The 23,623-nt window shown below is 44.0% G+C and overlaps 1 protein-coding gene across 7 annotated transcripts in view; it reads right to left on the reverse strand.

Annotated features, from left to right (window-relative positions):
- PBX1 (PBX homeobox 1) overlaps positions 1-23,623 on the reverse strand; it is a 704,885-nt gene that overhangs the window by 122,570 nt on the left and 558,692 nt on the right. For 3 of the 7 annotated variants that reach the window (XM_029617583.1, XM_029617578.1, XM_029617580.1), the window contains exon 7: positions 5,539-5,616. The exons of the other annotated variants lie outside the window; for them this stretch is intronic. In XM_029617583.1, coding sequence (XP_029473443.1) covers positions 5,539-5,616 — 78 coding nt within the window. The remainder of the gene's footprint in view (positions 1-5,538; positions 5,617-23,623) is intronic. 7 annotated transcript variants of the gene reach the window in all.

The raw sequence follows: 23,623 nt of genomic DNA on the forward strand, positions 1-23,623 counted from the left end.
GAGGAGTGCAAAGAACAGGCTGGCTTATAAAATGATATTTTATTACACAAATTACAAAGACGTCTTCCATAGGACTTATGAACTTTTGCATTTCTGACTACTTTCCCAGCTTGTCTTCCACTTTCTGCTACTTCTCGTGGTTTACGAATGCTAACCTTTTCTCCCTTACCTTTGCAGCTTTTTCTTTAGAAAACCATAGTGGCCTCTTTTTCTTCTTTCCTTTATTCACTTTCCTAATAAAAAGGTTAGCTACCCTCATAATATCCCCTTTTTGCCTTGCCCACTGCTTCCCTTAGATTTTTCCATCCAGTTAACGCCTTGATAATACTCTCCCATTTTAACAAAAAGTTAGTTTTCCTGAAGTCTAGGATCCTAGCCTTTGAATGAACCTTCATTTTCTTGTGCTTTAAAGCTGAAACACACCATCCGGTGATCACTGAATCCCAGATGATCATCCACTCAGCATCAGAAATACTGTCCCCATTGGTAAGTACCAGGTACATCACTGCCCCCTTCCCATTCGGGTTCTGTTACCAGTTGACAGAACAGTTCTCCTTGTAGAGAATCCAACATCTCCCTGCTTCTACAAGATACTGCAGCTGGGATATCCCAGGTCTTCATAACAGCCACTACATCCACGTCAGCTTCTTCCAGTATAACATCTAGATCCATACTATTTTGCATACTATGAGAATTAGTGTACATAGCTTTTCAGATGTTGCTCTTCCATCCAATTGTTATACGTCTTCAATGGTGGTGGTGGTGGTGGTGATGGTGGTAAGAAGTGGGCCAGTTTCTCCCGAATCATTTGCATGACCACTAGGCATCATTATAGTGCAATGCCTGGGACTGTATCTCTCTTGAGGGCTGTAGATAATCCCTCTGCAGGATGCTTAGCCTTGACCATTCCAAGGAGCAGAGGCTAACCTTGAGAATCAAATCTTCCATTGGCAATACTCAGCACTGCCACTAAGCCATTTGGCCAGCCCAAGTATGGACCTTATACTTGAAATAAGACAGGCCGTATCTCTGAATTATTTATCCTTACACTAATGTGCCAGCACCTGTACAGAACATTCCAGGCCCTCCCTTGATCGTACCATTGTAATTTTCCATGTCCCTTGTTATCTATCACACAATGCCCATGCGCTCTTCTGTCTTTATCCCTGAACTTTCCTTCTTTAAATTAACATTAAAGCTCACCTTGATCTTCTGTCTCTACTTCCACAGCCAAGAAATCCTGACAGTCAGAGTCTCCAAAGAAGTAACTTTTCCACTCATGAGCCTCATTCTTAAAACAAGTTCTCTCTCAAATGTACTGTCAGTGCTCTTAATACTTACAGCAAAGACGGCAGCTTGTAAGGTATAATATATACAGACAATATCGAGGAGAGCCTGGAAGTTCTTTTTAATGAGGTTGGTGACACCTAAAAAATCTGTCACATTTCTCTGCCCCTTTTTCTGGTCTCTGATTTTCTCTCTCAGTACTTGAGTAGTTCAGAATGGATGCTTGGTACCGATACAGAGGGGAATTTACTTGGAAAAACTGGCCTGTCTTTACTTTGCACCCCTTTATCTAGCTAAAAGTACTTGGGGGCTTCCACAGTGCACATAATTTTAAAACAAGGTGTTCCTGAGGATGGCAAACCATGGACCTGATAGGATTTTCAAAACTTCATGCACTATTTGAGCCCTGACTGGCTACTTGCAGAAACAGAAGATGAAAAGTACACTAAATGCATCCACATACAACTACATTAATGACCTGAACCTTTCGTCTCCTAGAAACAACGCCATTCTGTGTTTTTCCGGTGGCTTGGCATACGTCTTTTCGGCTGTCCATTGTTCTGTGCTGCGGTTATCCACATCTCATCTTTGGTTTCGTTTAAATTTCTCTTCAGCCATTCCCGTGTCAGATTCCACTCTACTGGACATGTGATTGTTGACGTAACTCTTTGCATTTCCTACTATTGTGCAGCTGCCACTTGCTTTTCCTTCGTTTGCTGCTCCACTTATAGAAATGTTTTCTCTTTTCTTTGGAATGCTTATCTAAGTTTACCAATGGAAATTCTTTGTGATCATTTACTTGCACCTTAGCACTTTCTGAGCACTTGCATCTACTGAAGCAATTCTGGATTAGCAGCTCTACAGACCTCTACCTCTTCCTACTCTGGGCAAGTACAGTCTCAGCACACAATGCTTAACAGAGATTAGGCTTTTTTCATCTTACATCCTACTAGCTGATGCCACTTTATGATTTCTAAACAGAATGAAAATACAGGGATTGCGAGTTGGCTTGCATCTTATCCTGTGCCGTTAAAATATTTTCATTACTAGTTTTAAGTCTCCAGTAGTACTCTTTGCTGATTTTTTCCAATATTTTATGCTGGATAGTTGCCCCTTCATCTATTTCTAGGTATTTATATATGTATTCCTGTTCAAGTTCTTTATAATAAAATCTTCAGTAATGAAGACATTTTCGGTTCTGGTTAGTTTTCCTCCACAAAAGTTACTTTGGCACATTTGTAGGGGCTGAAGGTCATCTGCAAAGTTTTTCATTAGAGTTGTTCTGATGGCCTTGGGCTGTATTTATAACTAGTCCATCTCAAGGGTGATTGGGCTGGAGACAAGTGAAAAGTCATCAATAAGTTATATGAAAATACCAAGTTTCCTTACAAACTGCTAGAAGCACCCACAAACTACTTCACATTGTTTAAAATAGGAGCATTCTGCTCTATAACACAATAGATAATGGAAGAAAAAGAACAACTGATCCATTCAATCTGTCTAGTTATTCCCATTCCAAGATGCCAGACAGAGCAGGACCACTTGGAAAATCTCTCACCTCATCCAAGATTCTATTTGCCTTCTTTCTCATTTCTACTCTACCATCTTGAGCAGATGAGCATACAAATTTCCCACTCCGTTCACATCCAGTGTCCCTCCTTTCCTATGTCTAACCACCGAGATTTGTGATGATTTAAATAGCAACCAATACTAATGTGACCACTGTCCAAGCAGTGGTCTCCTGCATAGCCTGCCCAGCTGACCCACTAGATAAGCACCTCCTTTTCACTACAATATTACTGTACTTGCAGCCTGACGGATATTCAATTGCTAGTTACATTCTGTCATCCCAGTCTAGTAAACTGTTGCCTGAATATCCAGCCTCCTAGGTTCCCATAGCATGGCTGAGCAGTATCTGGCTATCAACATCCTGCTGGTACCCACCCAATTGGTTTTTGGGGAACTGCAATCTGCAAGTACCAACCTGGCTATCCTATGGCCTATAGTATAGCTAGGTTGTGTTTCCTTATACTATTTGCTACCTTAAAATCATTAGACATAATCACCCCAAGATCTCTTTTCTTGGTTAGTGCATTTCAGTACCTCATCCTCTACCATGCACTTCTCTCTTCAGATCCATGACTCTGCAACTTTTTGCACTGAAATCACTTTATTTTAAAAAAAAGTTACTTCATCATTCCTTGAACTTTCTTAGATCACTTCTCATTCTTTCTACTTCCTCAGGGATTTCCAATCTGTCTGCAGAAAAGCAAATGTTTCTTCCTAACACCTCCGCAGGATCACTCACAAAGATACTGAGCAGAACCAGCCCCAGAACCGATCTCTGAGGCACTCCACTATCACTCTTCTTGCCTCACTGTGAATTCTATTTACTACTTGCCTCTGCTCTCTATTATTCAACCAGTTTCTAATTCTGTTCACCACCACAGGCTTCAATTTATGAGCTTCCTATGCAGGACAGTATCAAATGTTTTGCTGAAATTCATGTAAACCACATTCAGAATGTGCCTTTGACCTAATTCTCTAGACATCCAATTAAAGAAATCAAATCAGATGCATTTGACATGACATAGGTCTGGTAAAAACATTCTGCCTAGGAGCTAACAACCCACCAAATTCTTCACTATCCATTCCTTTCAGTAGTGTCTCCATTAATTTTTTCCACCGCTGAGGTAAGAAACAGGCCAGTTCTTTCTATCCCCTTCCATTATCACTTTTATGAAGAGGATCAACATTTGCTTTTCTCCAGTTCTAAGGGATCGCTCCTGTTTCCAAGAACACAGATCTCTCAGCGGAACTACCAGACCCTCTGATTTCCCTTAATCCCTTAGGGCCGGATTTTAAAACATGCGTGCGCACATGTACGCCCAATTTTATAACATGCACGCGCATATTATAAAATCCAGGGTTGGCGCATGCCCCTTGTGTGCGCCAAGCCCTATCTGAGCCACGCCTTCCCCTGTTCCCTCCCAGGCCGCTTTGAAATCGGAGTGGCCTGGGAGGGAACTTCCTTACCCCCCTACCCCCACCTTCCCTTACCTCCCTCATCCTTTCCCCCCCTACCTTTGATGCTTTCTTTTTATTTCAAAACTAACTTCAGCCCTGGGGCTGAAGTAAGTTGCCGGCAGGCCATCCCCGGCCCAGTGGCCGTGCAGAGGCCTCTGGCCACGCCCCGGCCTCAGACCACCCCGTCCCCAGACTGCCCCCTTTTGTAAAGCCCCGGGACTTACACGTGCCCCGGGGCTTTACTCGCGTTGCCGGCCCTTTTCAAAATAGGCCCAGCGCGCATAACCTTTTGAAAATCCGGCCCTTAGGATGTAGCCTAAACCTTTCTTTCAGAAATGGTGGGGCATGTATCCCTACTACCATATGTACCCATGGAACCTTCTTCTACTCTGGAAGGATTCAGAATCACTTGAAAAATATCTGTATGGAGCAGAACACCACATTACAGCATTAAGCATACTATGCAAAGCTTCTAACGCAGAACACTGCAATGACATCATAAACCCTATGGATTTAAGCAGTTCTAAGCTCAAAGACTTTGCTTCAAATTACAGAGGGTTAGTCTATTCTGAAAGGGGTAGATTTTATAAATCTACCTGCGCGCAAACAAAAGTACGCTGGATTTTATAAGATACGCGCATAGCTGTCTGCTGGTGCGGCAGGCCCCAACACAGGCCGCTGTGTCGGGGCACTCGGCCAGCCCCCGAACACACCCCCAAGCCGACACCATGCTCCCTGGCCACGCCCCGACTGCCCCTTTTTGCAAGCTCCGGGGCTTGCGCGCGCTGCCGAGCCTATGCAAAATAGGCTCGGCGCGCGCAGGGGCGTTTTAAAAGGGTTACGTGCATACCTTATGCGCGTAACCCTTTTAAAATTGGCCCAAAGTTTCTAAAAGCCATAGTCCCTCTTTCATAGTGTCCAGTTGTCACCGTATGCATTAGAAAACAAACTCTACACTCTAAATTATTAAACAGCTGGTCGCTCATATTGTTCTTGCTATAAACTGGGGAAGAAAGCATGGTATTACAATTAAATGAAATCAACAGTTACAATTTTAGCTAATGTTTTTGATTATTCATTTCTGCTTTATATCAATATTTATACTGTACTGGATGTTAATAGCTTCCTTCAAAACCCTTTCATGCTTCCATGAAGGCACCTTAAAAGTGGAGTATTGTCTCCAGGGTCTGTTGGTCTGCTGTAAGGTAATGCATGCGTACTAACCGAGGTTCTGAGGCGTGATGAACTGGGTTTTACTTTGCGGTTGAGGTTGCGGGGTTCCCGGTTCCCGTTGTTTGCCTCCTGGATGAAACAGAATGTAAAGCCAGCAATTTCAAGGATAACTAATTGTGCATGGGATTTAAAACTGTTCAGGGATGAATTGGAGAGGACAGTTGGCACTCTCCATTTTGCATGAGGGAGTAAAGTGGTCAAGATGGCTCTATGTTCACCATGATGATTAAAATAAAAAAAAAAAAAATATATATATATTTTTTATTTTGGCCCCAAACTCTTCCTATGTTGGGAAATGCAGTCTTCCTTTATTCCTAAAGTATTGAGAAAAGAACTGTATATCTTAAAATAGGTTGCAAAATACTGGTAGGCCCTCAGAAGACCCTTGTGGCACAAATGGTCCCACATTCTTGTGATGTAGAAAAACTAAACCAAATCTGAACAATTCCAACCATCAAAGATAGCAAGACTATTGTTACACAAATCCATTGATATAACACTGATCAATGGCATGGGGGGAGGGGAATACATCAATCTGCCAAGACTTTTAGAGATATCCATTTATCTCCCAATATTCATCAGTGTTGCATTTGAAAACATTTTACAAGAGGGTATCATAAGCAGGATGAAGAAAGGCATCTGATTGCTCAATAATAATCTTTAGTTTCCTCATTCAGCATCTATAGCAAAATGTTTTTTAAAAACAAGAACAGAGTACCGTATCACTATAAGATTTTAGCTGGGTCCATTTGTTTTTATCCCAATACATTTGTACTTTTGCAAGCATAATTTACTCGTTTATGGTATAAAGTAAGACTGGCAAAACTTTAACCCTCTTTAAAAAAAAAACAAAAAACACCCCCAGTGAACATGGAGTTATCTGGTCCCCTTACACAGGAGCAAGCAAGAAAAAATGTAAGGGTCACAACAATTTGACTGTCACTGCTCAAAACGCCAACCGTACAAAGGATATGAGGGTAATACTCAGATGAGAGCCATACTTCTGTCAGGTAATCGCAATTCACTCTGCTGTATTTTTTTTTTTTTATTTCCCTCCCCACGACATTCTGGGACTTGTACTCGCCTGGTTCTGGTTACAAATGAGGGATTACAAGTTTCAGAATATCTTGAGAAGGGAGTCAAAAAACAGTGACAGTCAGCTGGAAAGTATGTGCACAAACATTTGTAATACAGTGAATCCCTCTTTACAAGAAACCTTGGATTTAAGTCAGTGATGTTGTGCTGCTCAGTGCAATTCTTGCTGAGTATCTGTTGCAGCAGCCGAATTCTTCTATAATATACTCCAGAGCTCAAGTTCAGCTGCAAACTTAAGGCGAAGCTGATACATTTCCCCACACAGAGGAGGCGGGCAAATCAGCATGGTCCCCATCTTGAAGATGGTAATGTTATAACATTGCGGATAATTCAAGTTCCATCCATTGTCAAAGTGGTCTATGCGTGTAAGTTTACCTTGAAAATTAGGCAGAAGTCCACACGGAAAGTTACACCCGCTCACTGCAATGCAGAGCTTGCGCGTGTGAATTTCTTGCCAGAGTTTTTAAAAATAAAAGTACAGTATATGTGTAAACCCCCACACCCTTTCGTGTGTGTGTAAATGTACATGCAAAACGGGGCTTCATGCACACTTATACGCACGGACCATGGACAACTTTTATCACAAGCCAGATGGAAGCATTAAGCCATGTTCGAAAAGGCTTTGAAAATTCTGACCCAAAATGTCTAATTAAAACAAACTAAAACCCAAACTGGCAAAGTCAACAATCTATTTTGCTTCAGTCTACACTTGTTGTTTTTAGAAATATCAATCTGCAATTGTTCTTTGCAGTGCAATCTGTTCAACGGTTCTCTGTGAGTTTGTTTTGCTTTTCAGTGCTGTCTGGCTCTTTTGTTATGTCTGGATGCACTGGCGGGCCACCTTACTGTTCAAACAAGTAAACGGGTTGAAGGCAGCTTTCCACGATGAACAACTGCATCAGCTGGGCATCATCTCATTCAAATACGATTTTATTTATGCCAGTCAGGGGAAGGGAGAAAAGCTACCTGTGTGCCAAGCCTTAAAGGCAATCAAGGTCTGTGATCAGAATCAAACTTAAAACCCTGAAAGTGCTAGAATGTCTAATATCAAAAGTTACTCTGCCTTTCAACTCCTCTGAACTTCATTAGAAATCACGTGCCTCAGACCACGGAGGCTCCCAAATCCAGCTTCACGCAGAAGCTTGGGTTACAATGGCAGCAGACGTAGTGCTGTAGAGATGCACGTTCCCTTTTCCTTCCTTAGACTCAAGCATATGGAGCTTGGAGAGCAACGCGATTCTGGAGATTCAGCTTGGGAGAACAGCTCTAGATGCCTTCATCTGTTGGGGAGATGAAGTCACAGTGTACCTAACAGACAGAAGTCTGTAATGACAGGCTGGGTCTGTCGAAAATGTAATACAAAAACTCAGGTAACTTGAGTGCATGGTTATGCAATTATGTATACGATTACAGCTGAGGTTCTGCAGTGCTCCATGGTACTTCACAGGTAAACGAAAACATGTCAATTGATCACAGCAAGAATAAAACCTGATCCATAAAGGAGCTTTCAGTCTCAGCTACTAACTCTGAAGCTTTACTGATAGTTCAGGAGGGATGTGGGAGGCGAGGACGCCCGAGGAGAAGCAAGTCTGCCATGCTGTTTTCCATGGCTAAGGTCTCACATATATTCTGACGGCACGGGTAGTGCTCACGTGGATCCTACTGGATCTGAGGCTCGTTTCGTATCAGGAAACTGGACTTACAGGATGTGTTTTGTTTGTCAGTCTGTCCTTAACTTGTAAACCCTTCAGCCAAGTTTACTCAAATTTCCGCCACAGACGGTAGAGTGCCCCATGTCCCCAGGCTCTGACAGAGAATCCCTCTCCTCTTTCAGTTTAGGTGAAATTTCAGGGAGGTCGCCACAGATGAATGATGTCATCAGGCATTTTTAAACCAGCCTGGTCATAGGTTAGTAGCTATAATCACTAGCTGAATCCATTTCTTGCTTAGCCTCCAATAGAGAAAAAGGTTTAATGATACAGCTATCACAGAAGCCGGCATTCAGAATGACGTCCTAAGCATGTGCAGAACCGGGCACCATGAACTGTTCATACAGGTCCTTGTTTTCATTAATAAATTCATTTAGTTTTTTTGTTTTGGCCCAGTGATTTTCTCCTGGTCCTGTCTGCTTCCAGTTCAATTAAAAGCAGTCTTTTATGGGGCTACAATGGCATAAGCCTTCATTTGCAATCACTTCTCCGTCGTCAACCCCTCTTCCCCCTCCTAGCTTAAACCCTTTCTTCCTATTCAGCCCTTATAATGCAGCAATGGGAGCTTCTTATTTAAATTACTAATCAACCGCCTCCCCTGCCCAATCATGCTGCTGGAAGTATATCTTCGGGAACTGCTATAGTACCTGGTAACTTGAGTCTCACCACCAATTGCTGCCATGGTGTGAGGCCAATGATCCTTGCCTCTTCATGAGAACAAGCAGTATATGTTCAGGGACTCCTGCCCTGTGTCTACGTCTGATGGAAACTGCACTGCCCCTAGGTGACACCATCTAATTATCCTAAGGGAAGGTGCCAACACCTGTAAACCTCTCCCAAGGCCAAAGTGAACAGAGACAATGAGGCCTGGAAGTTAATCTCTTGGCTTGGTGGCAGTGCTAGGGCATGCAAGAGAAAGCTGGCACTCTCTGGGGCTCGCTTGTTTCAGGTAGGGTGCAGGAGACATGTAGGAGCTGCACCGCGGGACGACTATTGTGCTCTCACAAGTAAAGATAAAAGGTTTAGATTTTGAGGACCTTAACCCCTCTGGGGAAAGAAGCCCGAGGGGTGCAGGTCAGAACGGGATTTGAAAGAACATGAGACATGGGGCAGTTGTCATCTAATCCAGTCAAACCTGACAACCTGGTCTAGCTTTGGTTTTAAAATCCATGTTGCTACAGGAGTTTTTAAAAAAAACAAGCCTGGATCCCTTAAAAACAGGGATATAACTTTGCCTCCAGCTAGAAAAACAAATAAACCCTACAAATGCTTACTGTAAAATGTCATGGCAAATACTGCTTTAAAAGTGGTACTGCTGTTTCTTTCCTACATGGCTCCATCTCAGTAGACAATGCAATCTTATTACACCATGCTGATCTCACTGCTGAGGGCAAGCAAAAGCCCTGGCAAGTTCCTATTAAATTAGCAACAATTGAATCCCATGTTCCTAATGAGTAAAATGGGTAATATGATCTCCTGTCTGGTTATACAGAAGGCAGCACAAGCTTAAAATTACTATTTTAGAACTAAACCCAACTCTAACCCTTAACATAAGAAATGCCATGCTGGATCAGGCCAATTGAGTCCTTTGAGCCCAGAAATCCTGACTCTTGACAGTGGATTGCCTCAAAGTACCCAGCAAATCAACATGAAAGCCTGGTTTCATGTTGCTCTTTCTAAGAATTTAGAGTTGTAGAAATCAAAGTCCATCTGGCTAAGAGTGATTTATGGGCCTGTGCTCTCGAAACATGTTCAAACCCTTTAAAAACTTTTTTACTGCAAGCCTTAACCACATTTCTGGCAACAAGTTCTAGAGCTGGGATGGCCAAGTCCTGTCTTCAACAGCCACGAACAGGCCTGGTTTTCAGGAGAGCCACAACGAATAATCATCAGATTTGCATGTACTGCCTCCATTGAATGCAAATAAATTTCATGCATATTCATTGTGGCTATCTTGAAAATAAGGCCTGTTTGTGGCTCTCGAGGACTGAAGTTGGCCACCCCTGTTCTAGAGCTTAATTGTGCATCGACAATAAAAAATACTTCCTTAAATTTGTTTTAAATCTGCTACCTGTTAATTTCAGGGAGTGTCCCTCTGCTTAATTGGTGCATCGACAATAAAAATACTTCCTTAAATTTGTTTTAAATCTGCTACCTGTTAATTTCAGGGAGTGTCCTCTAGTCCTAACACTATCTGATAGCGTAAATAACCATTCTTATTAACCTGGTTCTACCTTACTTAGGATTGTATACATTTGAGACATCTCTTCTCTAGCCTGAATAGCGCTAACCTATTTAGCCTTTCTTCACGGGGGAGCAGATCCAACCCTGTAAACATTTTTGGTGCCCTCCTTTGTACTTTTTCTAGTTCTGCATATCTTTTTTGAGATATGGTATCCAGGATTGCATACAATGTTCTAGGTGTGACCATACCATAGATTGATATAGAGACATTATAACACTTCAGGTTTGGTTTTCTGAATTATTCTTAACATTCAATTTGATTTTTTGGCTGCCACAGCATACTGAACTGAAAATTTCAATGCACTTGTCCATATCAAATTCATTTTATGTAATCTATTGTTTGTTTCTTTTACATTTTTGTTTGCTTTAAACTGGTTTTATCTGATAAAATGCTGTTCTACTGTTATTATTGTTTATGATATTGTGATCCACCATGAAGAGGAATTATGGTAATTATGGTGGAATATAAATTATTGTAAATATAAATCTCCCCATTTAGATGTCTAGTTCTCCAGGCCTTGCAAGGCCTCCTTCTATTCCTCAAAAACAACTTGTGTTTCTACTACTTTGAATATGTTGTGACATCTGCAAATTTGATCACCTCATGCATTGCTATTTTTTCTAGATCATTTATGAATATGTTAAACAACCGGTCCTGGGGCCCTCCATTATTCACTTCACCCCATTGGGAAAAATGACTATTAGACCTATTCTCTAATTCCTATCTTTTAACCTGTGGAATGATTGAAAACAAGCAATCACCTCTCATGCCAAGACTGTAATTTCCATACAAATCTCATGTGGGGCTTTATCAACTGCCTTCTGAAAAATCCACCCTTAGCCACATGTTTATTTAATCTTTCAAAGAATTCTAATATATTGGTAAGGTATGACTTCCCTTGCTAAAACCATGTTGGATTTTTCGCATTAAGAGCTGTGCCTATCCGTTTGCCTTAGCATTCTTAACTATAGTTTTTACCATTTTGCCTGGACATCATGCTTACCAGTCTGTAGATTTCTGAATCACTCCTACAGCCTTTTTTAAAAAAAATTGTATTGCACTGGCTATACTCCAGTCTTCAGGGTACTTTGGCAGACTAATGATACATTACAGGTTAACAGGAGAATACTTGCAATTTCATATTTGAGTTCTGTGGATCCTTGGGCTTAGGCATGATTGGCTCTACCTGCAGGGAGGAGTCCTGCATGTTTCCACTGTCAGCAGGCGGACCCTGGATGAATCAGAACCAATCTGTTGCTTTCGCCTATACCAGCCCATGTTCCCCATGAGTTGTCTTTGGGTGCTGGGGCCAGCAGGACGTAGTGTGGGCTGAAGAGTAGGGTCCAATATCAGCTTAGTTGTAGGCAGGTGGTGGTCAAGCGTATGAGATCCATGTAATTGTTAGAGGCCAGCGGCGGTCAGGAATATCCAAGGTGCAGGCAACAATCAGTGGTATCCAAGTCCAGGCAATAGTCAAGCTGAAGGTCCATCTGAGGGAGGAGACAAGGGAAAGATAGGCAGCGCAGAAAGGCAAGAACAAGAACAGGCAGGGGTAAGGCTGAGACAAGCTGACGAAGAACTGAAGACAAGGCTGGAATGAAGAAGCACACAAATTACAATGACGTAGCTGGACCTATTGGCTGAGGCACGTTGAGACTTGGGGCACTGTCCTTTTATAAGGCTTTGGTGCTGACATCATCATTAGGACTTTTGGGATATCCCACTGTAGTTCCTTTAAATACAGACAAGAGGCGCGGTGCTCCGAGATCAGCGGTGTCCTGCCCACATGTGTTTGGTGGTGCTTTGCCATGATGTGTAAGCATTTTACGACTTCCTGGGACAACTTGGCAAGACCAGGCCCAGAGGTGAGGTTAGCCTGCAGAACACCGAACAAAATAGTACCCCCCCTCTTAAGCCGCCCTCCTGAGGCCTTGAGTTTGTTGGAGTACCTGTGACGAAAGTTGTTTTCACATACATCTGTGGTTCTCCTGGCTCAGGCAGCGACCCTCTCAACCAACTGATTGGTTTGTTTCCCATAGTTCATGCAGATCCTGGGATGAGCTACAAGGGGTGGAGTAACAGTCAAGGATGGTGGTGATGGAGGCAGAGGGTCTTGACATAGTTATGAGGGACTGTGGTCCCTTTCAGGCAGTGTTGGCGGAGGACAACCCCTACCTGAGGAGTAGACACATCTACTTCCCTATTGGATTCTTGGCTAGGTAGAACTGAGAGTGTCCTTTCACTTTTCTTCTGAAGTCTGGTATGGATTCGTATTTCTTCATCTTTGCCACTGATAAGTAACTAAAGCTGTCTCTGAGTAATGTTATTTTCTTTCTTCAGACCTTCCGTTTGGATCTCTTTGTCCAGCTGTTCCATGAAATGTTTCTCTTTGTGATAATGATCTTAGTTGTTCCTGAAAATGTTAAGGTGGCACAGAGGGGTGGTCTGAACTTTCCCATATTCTGTATAGGGAGGTGAAGACCCCGGAAAAGGTGGGAAGCCACAATCACCGAGCGGGACGACTCTTCAGGGACCATACAGGACTCTGCACATCTAGTTTCCCAGTGGATGAGTTCCAAAGTGGACCAATCAAACTGTAGCTGATGTTGCCAGAGCCATGGCAGGCCTAATATCACAGGGTTTCACAGCTCTGGGAATGATATAAAGGTGATAGTCTCTGTGTGCGAGGAGCCAATGCGTAAGGTGAGAGGTACGGTGGACCGAGTCACCTGTCCCAGAAGAGGTCTCAGTAGAATCAATCTGGGCAGTGGGGTATTTGGATTTGGGGTGGCAAGACATTGTATAAAGAAGTTTCCTCCAGAGCCTGAGTCCACCAAGGCTTGGGTGGGAAGAGACCTGGGACCCAGTTCTAGAATGACTGACAGAAGGAGCTGGGGAGGTTGGGGGTAGTGAGGGATCATGGGTGTTGTTGTATGCTCTCCATTCTCTTGGTCACTGGAACAAGAGATGGCCCCCGGGCCACGCAGTAGAGGCATAGGCCTTGTTGCCTGCCATCGAGAGCCAAGCAACAGCGACCTGACTGCATTGGCTTTTCTGGAGCTAGAGAAGTCGTGGGTGTAGAGGAGTGGATGTAAACTGAGGGCTGGAAGGATGGCACCCAGGTAGTGCTTCTGCATGCCGAGCGTATCTCTTGGGTTTCTCGCCTGCAGGCGTCAATCTATCTTGCTTGTGAGGTCAATTAGGTCATCCGATGAGGTGGGGGAGCTCCCAGGTGGTGAGCTCATCCTTAATCTTTCTGGAAAGGCCTTCCAGGAAGATGGCAATTGAGCGGTTTCCTTGCCCATTTAATTTGGAGACCAAGGTTCTAAATTCCATGGCATACTCTAAGGTTCAGGAGCCCTAGCAAAGCTGGAGCAGATTGGAGGCCAAAGCTGCCTGATCTGGCTCCTCGAAAACAGTGCGAATCTGCTTCATGAATTAAGTCAAGCAAGAGGGGGATTTCTTCACTCCAGGGGGGAAGACACCCATGCTAGTACTTTTCCATCAAGTAGGGAGAGGATAAACAAGTTTTAGTCTGATCGAGAAATAGCGATGCCTGTAATTGGAAGTGCATTTTGCATTGGTTCAAGAATCCCCGACACCATTTGGGGTTCCTGGCATACTGGGGTGGTGCCGGCAGTTGAGAGACAGATCGACTGGACGCAGGAAGAGTTGGTGGTACTGCTACAGGCGGAGACTGTGTGGTAGGTGCAGACTGGGCATCCAATCAATTGGCAAGACGGGCTTTTCACTGAGGCTAAGAGCTCTAGGGCAGCCTGTTGTTAATGTAGCATGCTAGTTAGGATAGGGATAGCCTGTAGTCCGCCAAATCCATGGCCTCGGCAATCTGTTGTATCTGTGGACCCTTGGGCCGAGGAATGATTGGCTCTACCTGTAGGGAGGAGCCCTGCAGGTTCCCTGTTGGCAGGTTGACCAGGATGAAGCAGAGACCAATTTTGGCCTTCACCTATACAAGCCCATGTTCCTCTTTGGGTTGAGCCTTTGGGCGCTGGGGCTGGTGTCTCTGCTGATGGCACAAGAGTAGGTCCAATATCGGCTACGGTCATAGGCCAGTGGTGGTCAGGCATATCCAAGGTGCAGGTAAAGGTCAGAGGAAGGCGATGGTTAGGCATATATAAGGCGCAGGTAATGATCGGAGGCAGGCAGCTGTCAGTGATATCAGAGGTCTAGGCAATGGTAAAGCTGAAGATCTGTCCGAGGGAGGAGACAAGGGATGGATAGGCAGGGCAGGAAGTAAAGGTCAAGAATAGGCAGGGGCAAGGCTGGAGACAAGCTGGACAAAGAACTGAAGAGAAGGAGGGAAGAAAGAAGCAAACACGCACCACAATGATGTAGCTGGACCTGTTGCTGAGGCAAGCTGAGACTGGAATACTGCCCTTTTATAGGGCCTTGATATTGACATCTACAGTAGGGACCATGGTGGATTTCTCGCCACCATCCCTTTAATTACAGATGAAAGGCGTTGTGCTCAGAGACCGGCGGTGTCCTCCAGAGTGCATTTGATGGCGTCTTGCCATGATGTGAGAGTGGTGTTCCGCTGTCTTCCTGGGACAACCTGGTTGGGCCCAGAGGTGAGGGCGGCAGTCCATGGGGGTTAGCCTGCAGACCACCGAACGTAACAAGAACTTTGGGGTGAATATCATCAGTTCCTAATGATTTGTTGCTATTTAGCTTGCCAATTGCTCTAACACATCTTTCAATGTAACCATGATTTGCTTCAGTTCTTCTGAATTGTCACTTTCAGAGAACAGTTCTATATGGGATTCTCCCTAACATCCTCTTCAGTAAAGACCGAAGCAAAGAATTCATTTAGATTTTCTGTGATGGCTGTATCTTCTCTGAGTAACCCTTTTTTCCCTGGTCATCTAATGGTTTCAAAACTATTTCCTTTGCAAGCTTCTTTTTGATATACTTGAGAAGGTTTTCATTAATAGTTTTTGCTTCAGTGGGAAACAAATTCTTTTTTGACATTTTTATTAATATTTTACATCTACTTTACCAGAAGTTATGCTCTTTCCTATTTATATCATTTGGATTTGCTTTCCATTCTTTTAAAAGATGCCTTTTTGGCTTTAATAGCCTCTTTCACAGCACCAATTAATTATGCTGGCAGTTGTTTGGCCTTTCTTTATCCATTTTAATGAGCAGAACACATTTTATTTGGGCTTCCAAGATGGTATTTGTAAACAAATTTGACATCTCATGCAGATTTTTAACCCTATAAAGGTTGTGAAGTTTAATACTACTGAAACAAACTTGGTTTAGCAACTGTTTGAAACCCAGGGGATGATAAATTTGCACCCTGCGGTTTTGTTCCAGCAGTTTTTTTGGTAAACTCCAAATTAGATCATAGAACGAGCAACCTTCTAACCTCACATCAGTAACCTCTACTTAAAATCCCAGAAAACAGTCGATTCATGGATAAAACCCAGCCTAATTCAACTAGAGAAGAAAACCCAGGCACAGTAATTCACATTTAGCCATAGTAAAAGCCAGCCTAATTAGCTTTCAAAGTTTTGCTGGACATTGAGGAATGCTGGAGGATTGCTTGAGTGCTAGACATGCCAGCTCCAGCAAAATGCATGGACTGAGTATTTCAGATACTAAAGATTCACTTATAAACCCCATCACAATTCATATTAATCAGGCTAAGGCCCAGCAGCAGTCACAATGCACACTATATTGGAGTATCCAAGTAAAAGAGTGCATAGCATGATGGTACTGAAATATTTTAGCAGCAATAAATAAAAACCACAAACTTGGGTGTGGTAAAGACTGTAGTTTTGTACTAAAGTTTGTACCAAAGTTGTTGAAACCATGCTAGACTTAAGCCACCAGTGTTACCGATCCAACTTTCATGCCATGAGACCATTCAATAATTATTATTTACTGACTAGGAAAATCAGATCATGTCAAATGCTTCATTTTCAACTGGGTACTAGAGGCACGGGGACACAGTAATGTACTTGAGGTCATACACAAGATAGTAGCAAAGAAGTATCTTGACCTCACATCCCAGAATTCTCCTTTTGTAGTCTAATCAGTGGCCCCTCCTCCTCTTCAGATCAGGCTTTACATTTTCTCTCTTAAGCGCAAACCATAGCTAGCATTTGAATGGGAATTGGAAAACCAGGATTGGACGCTCATGACAACTTGGAATTAGGTCAGAAGCACCAGGAGATTGAGTCGATTTATTCTTTTAAAAGTTAGAACTCTCCTTTGTCACTATAAAGTACAGGACTACCTTACAACCAGGGACTAGATAAACAAGTGTCAGCACTCATCTTACCAGAAGCAGACACATGCAGTGCATACAAACATATATACATGAGGGCTCCAGATTTAGGACAGGAATGAAAGCTCTATTTGTTTTGCTGACATTACAACACTACAAGTGTAAAAGCTAAAGGCAGACATGTCACCTTTCTATAGAACAGTCTAAACATGGGTAATTTGCTGAAGTTTGACTGGAGAAATTACTTACCTGATAATTTTGTTTTCCTTAGTGTAGACAGATGGACTCAGGACCAGTGGGTTTATCTCCCCTGCCAGCAGATGGAGATGGAGCAAGCTGACGTCACAGTATATATAACCCTGCAGTGATCCCAGCCTGCCAGTATTCTCTTCAAAAGCAACTGTGGACAGACTAGCAAAAAACATGATTAAAAACAGATAACCAGAACTGTACTCAACCACCCATAAACCACTGAACTCACATAAGATTCTAGGACCCCAAGCTAGGGACTGGATGAACACTTACCAATAATCCTGGGACCCACAGCCCCACAGGGGGACTTATTGACAGACTCAAGCAGCAGCCGAGGGCGGGAAGCTGAGTCCATCTGTCTACACTAAGGAAAACAAAATTATCAGATAAGTAATTTTTCCATTTCCTAGTGTGTAGCCAGATGGACTCAGGACCAGTGGGACATACCAAAGCTACTCCCCAACAGGGTGGGAAGGCTGCCCGTGGTCAAGTCAACACAGCACGTGCAACGGCTGCATCCTCCTGGGCCTGCACATTCAGACAATAAACCTGGAAAAGTGTGTAAGAAGGACGACGTCACAGCTCGACAGGGAGACAACAGACTAACCTCCACCCTTGACACTGCCTGAGCCCTAGTGGAATGAGCCCTAACTTGAGTAGGCAACGGCTTTCCAGCATCCACATATGCGGCCATGATCACCTCCTTAATCCAATGAGCTATGGTAGCCTGTGAAGCTGGAGTACCCTGCATACTCCCAACATGGTGACCAAACAGGCGATCCATCTTTCGAAAAGTCTCAGAGACCTCCAAATACCACACACGATAAGACGCTTAACATTCAAGGAGTTCAAAAGGCAAAACTCCTCCGCATCCCTGACCTTATCCAAGGATGGCAGGAGATGGACTGATTCAAATGAAAGACCGAAACTACCTTGGGCAAGAAGGATGAAAGTACGCAGCCTATAATGTCTCTGAGTCACCCGAAGGAACGGCTCTCGGCAAGACAAGGCCTGCAACTCAGACCTGACGCGCAGAACATATAGCCAACAGGAACATAGTCTTCAAAGTTAACAACCGTAAGGAAAGGCTACACAATGGTCGGAACATAGAGCCTTCTAAAAGTCCAGCACCAAATTAAGACTCCACAATGGAACTGGTAACCTCAAAGGAGGCCTAAGGTGCTTCACTCCCTTCAAAAAACAGGATACATCAGGATGAGACAAGGAAACAACATTCACCAGGTCTCTGAAACAGGCAAGAACCGCAACCTGCACCTTCAAGGAATTAAGGGCCAAGTCTTTATTCAATCCATCCTGCAAAAATCCAGAATGAGAGGATCTTAACTGAACGAGGAAGAACACCCCGCTCCTCACACCAGACCTCAAAAAAACTCTCCAAACCCACACATAAGCCAAGGAAGTGGAGAACTTACAAGCATGGAGTAAAGTGAAAATCACCACAGAGGAATACCCATGCTTTAACAGGCGAGCCCTCTCAAAGGCCAAACTGTAAGACAGAATTGAGTTGGATCCTCATGAAGAACTGGTCCCTGCTGAAGCAGATCCATGTATAGCGGAAGATAAAGGGAAGGTCTCCACCACAAGTCATCACAAATCTGCATCCCACGGACGCCTGAACCAGTCCAGCGCTACCAGGAGTACTAGACCCCTGTGATTTTGCGAATTATCCTGCCCAGCGAGGGCCATGGAGGAAAGGCATAAAGCAATCTGTCTTCCAGCCAGACCTGTATGACAGCATCTATTCCCAGGGACCACAGATCTCTCCTGCGACTGTAGAAGCAAGGAACCTTTGCATTTTGAGAAGTCACCAGCAGGAATAGGAACAGAAGACCCCAGCAATCCACAATCAGTTTAAATACCTCAACTGAGAAAGTCCGCTCTTACTTTGTCTTTTCCTGCAATGTGAGAGGCTGAGATCATCTGCAGATGACTTTCTGCCCATTCCATCAGCTGGTCTATTTCCTGCGACACTTGCTGGCTCTTGACTCCTCCCTGGCGATTAATATAGGCCACCGTAATCTCGTTGTCTGACATCATGCTAACCGCTTGATTCCACAGCCGTGGCTGAGCTACAAGCATGCAGCCAACCACCACTGGAGGCGGGAACAGATTTCCATCAGCAAGTGGAGCCAAATCGCATAATCCTGAGACTGCAGGTTCCAATGAGATAGCAGAGAGAGCGCTGAAGAGGACACATATGCACCCTTGCCCATGGCACCACGTCCAGGGTAGCTGCTATCAAGCCGAGTACCTGCAGGTAGGACCACACCTTCGGGCGTTTGGCATCAACTGATACACTTGAGACATCAATCTCTGGATCCGAACTACCGGCGGGAAAACTCTGTCCTGTTCCGTGTTGAACCGGACCCCCAGATACTAAAATGACTGGGTTGGTTGAAGATTGCTCTTGGTCAGGTTCACCACCCAACCGAGCTCCTGCAATAAGGAGATCACCTTGAGTGTCACCAGGCGGCTCTCTTCCTGAGACTTGGCTCAAATCAGCCAGTTGTCCAAATATGGGCAACACCAGGATTCCTTCTTTTTGCAAGGCTGCCGCTTTCCACCACTATAATCTTGGAAAATGTTCTGGGAGGGGTGGCCAGACCAAAAAGCAGCGCCCAAAACTGACAGTGGCATCCCAACACTGCAAAGCATAGAAAGTGTTGATGTTCCAATCAGATGGGAATATGAAGGTGAGCCTCTGACAGATCCAAAGAGGTCAAATTCTCCTGACTGCACCTCCATTATTACAGAGCGTAAAGTTTTCATTTGAAAATGAGTCACACCTTCAAGTGATGGCTGACACTCTTGAGATCCAAGATGGTACGAAAGGAGCCCTCATTCTGGGGCACAACAAAATAAATGGAATATCGCCCCATACTTTCTTGAGACGTGGGCACCGGAACCACAGCCCTCAGTCTGAGTAGCCTTTGAAGCATGAACTCCACTGCCTGCTTCTTCTGCGGGGAGTGGCAAGGGGAAACAATGAATATGTCCCAAAGAATATGTCCCAAAGAAATTCCAGTGCATACCCCTTCATGTATCACCTCCAGGACCCACTGGTCTGAAGGGATCTCAACCCACCTCCGATAAAAGAGAGAGACACATCCCCCTATTTCCTGTTCCAGAAGGTGGGTTGGCAAACCTTCATTGGGAAGCTCGGGTAGGTCCACCACCTAAGCCTGTTCCTCTCTTGGGCTGCCGGAGACGAAAGGCCTGAGACCTACCAAAAGGCCGAGTCCGCTGAAAAGTCATCTCTCTGTAGGGATGAAAATGCCTGGAACCTCGGAAACAACCCTTCATACCAAAGGGGTGCTATAACTGTTTCTTATCCTTTGGCAACGGAGGCACCAGAGGCTCACCCCACATACTGGCCAGTTTCTCCAACTCGCTTCCAAACAAAAGTGAGCCTATAAAGGACATCTTGGAAAGATTGGCTTTGGAAGCTGTGTCAGCTGACCAATTTCACAACCAGAGTTGATGCCTGGCCGCTAACACCAAAGCCACTTCTCTGGCCGAGGTCTGGACCAAATCACAGCCTGCATTTGCTAAAAAGGCAACAGCAGTTTCCATAAACGCTCTGGAATTCCCTCCAGACTCATCAACCTCCTGAGAGAGAAGCAGACAAGATCGCGCCACTAGGGCACAACAGGAGGCAATCTGTAAATTTTATTGCCACAGCCTCAAAGGCTTAAGAATAGCCTCAATCCAATAATGCACATCCTTCAAGGCCGCTCCTCCCTCTACAGGAATAGTCATCCGCTTAGACATGGCACATACCAGAGCATCCACCTTTGGGAAAACAGCAACCGCTCTCTCACAGCAGGATCCAGGGGGTATAAGCCTTCCAATGTCTGACCCCCTTTAAAATTTGCCTCTGGGGCATTCCATTCCTGATCAATCAATTCCTGGATGGCATCCTTCAGAAAAAACAAGAGGATTTACATAAGGAAACCAAAATGGGATTATTCTTCGGCCCTGACATAGCATCAAAACCAGGAACACCCAGCTATTTAAAGGTCTGGGAAATCAGAGCCGGCAGTTCTTCTCCATGAAAGAACTGCAACATAGTTCAATAGGGTTCCAGCCCTAGAGGAATTTCCTCATCTTCCAGGGAATCAGGATCAACCTCCTCATCACTGCCATCTGGATTCCTATTGGAAACATCCGCAGGGAGCCGGAGGCAAGCCCCGGCGCTTTAGCATAGGCGTGGAAGGAGGAGGAGCCATCCTTGAGGGTCCAACTGGACAGAAATGGGGGAAGCAGAGGCCTTGGAAAAATTCCACCCAAGAAAAAGCTGCAGGGTCCAGACCAAGTCCAGAAGGAACTGGAGCTGGTCTCATAGAACTGCCCTCGCCAGTGGAGGAGTCAATCAAGAGAGACTCAAGATCTGGTGTCCCCCAAGTCAAGGCTGTGAACAACCCATCATCAGAATGGGAAGAGCCAGGCTTAGCAAAATCCAAGGAAGACAACTCTCCCTGAGTGAATAAGCAGCGCTGAGACAGGTTAGAAGCCAGGTAGGACTGAAATTCTTTCCTAATGAAATTAGGCAGTGTGATACGGTAAAAAATTTCAAAAGGCTTGTTAAGACCTTTCTGTTTAAACATGCTTATTTTTAAGACTTTATTGTTCTATTTATGTTTACTTTTATTTTCCATTTTAATTTTGTCTAATATGTATTTATTTGTCAGTGCTAGATTTTGTGTGTTTATGATTGTTTTTGGTTTACATTTTATTATGTATTTAGCTTATATTCGCATTAAGTTTTGTTATGTATTATATTTATGAATGTTTTCTTGTATATTGCTTTTTTATTTTTTTATTTTTACTTATTTATTTTAGTGTTAAGAAATTCATAAAATCTATAAATGTAAATAATGCAGGCAACACAAAAGGAAGACACTTAGGCTTTTTGCTTATTGGAGCTATTGCTGTGGTAAACGTACAATGGAGTGGCTCGCGCTAAAAAATTAAATGTGCCCAAAAAGTAAGTGCCTAGAAGAAAGCACGGCAAGTCGCACACACAACCTGTGCAGCAAGTTAAGCATGTAGAAAGGTTTGTGCGTGTAAAATGCGCACCCAAAAACAGAGCACACAACACGTGCACAGAGCCGACACACCGCGCACACAGATGGCCTATAGAAGGCAGCAGAACATGCATAAGAGCGCGAAAATGGCCACCGCGGCCTACCACTCGGCATGTAAGAAAAAATCCTGTGCAGGGCTTAGCCCATCGGGTGCTGCTCAACCCACTAGGCTGCCCAGTTCCCCAACTCCAACGGGAGTGGGAACGAATGTTGGTAAGGCACCGAGATCGGAGGAAGTCCTGAAAGCCCTCTGTCTCTGATTCAGGTAAAACTTTTTTTTTAAACTTGTCTGAGCTCAGCACTTACTGGATGAGTACAGAGACAGTCTCTGGCACCATGGGGAGAGGGCATCTGCTGTCACCACTGGGCTCGACCTCTTGTACCCGCTGCCTTTCAGCTAAGTCCATGCTGGGAAACCCAGCTACCTGACCAAGGCACAGCTCTGAGGGACCATGGAAATCGCAACTGAGGGAGGGACCTTTAGGTATTATCGCAGGAGAGCGGCACTTTCTTTTCCTGAATTTAGAATTTCTCCTTTCAAAAAATCTAAAAGAAATCCCCCCATAGGGAGATGCACGTCCACCATCTGCTGGAGACAGAGAATACTGGCAGGCTGAGGTTACTGCAGGGTTATATATACTGTGACATCAGCTTGCTCAGTCTCCATCTGCTGGTAGGGGAGCATAAATCCACTGGCCATGAGTCCTTCTGACTACATACTAGGAAATAAGCTATTATCATAGGGTAGAGTCTGAAAAATAAATCTTTGCCAGAAAATTATTGAGGATAAAACATCATGAGAAAGTCCAATTCTTTAGCATTGGCTATGGCACAAAAGTGTAAAAACTTGGCAGAAGAGAGAGAATGGTAAGAGCATGCCCTGAATGTGCCCAGATGTTATTTGGACTGGATTGCCAGGTAGCTATGAGACCATTAAAAAAAAAGGCAAGATGATGTGAGCTTTATCTGCCAGTGAGAGGAGAGAATTCTAGCCCAGCATGCATTAGTTGATATAGACAGAATAAAATATTAAATAAATAAATATAATACAGGCCATTAATTAGGAAACAGAAGTGATCTACAATCTTTAATATAATGTGACTATAGCATAGAGATTTATAATTTATGAAGAAACAATGAAAGTATAGTAGATATCCACAACTCCTTCTCCCCCACCCCAACAAATAAAGAATTAGTTAAGGGTGTTAAAAAAAATTATCATAGAATCAGAAATGAAAAGTCAAACTAAGGATCAACCTTATGCAAAACCCCTTGAAAAAAAACAAACCACTATCCTACACACCACCACCCAGCAATCTCCGGTGGCACCCCCACATTGAGAGCCCACCCAACCAATTAGACAACCAACACTTCCTGTCATACCCCCATACTGAGACACTAGAATCCACCA

The sequence above is a fragment of the Rhinatrema bivittatum genome, chromosome 10 (assembly GCF_901001135.1).
Source record: "Rhinatrema bivittatum chromosome 10, aRhiBiv1.1, whole genome shotgun sequence".
Taxonomy (NCBI): domain Eukaryota; kingdom Metazoa; phylum Chordata; class Amphibia; order Gymnophiona; family Rhinatrematidae; genus Rhinatrema; species Rhinatrema bivittatum.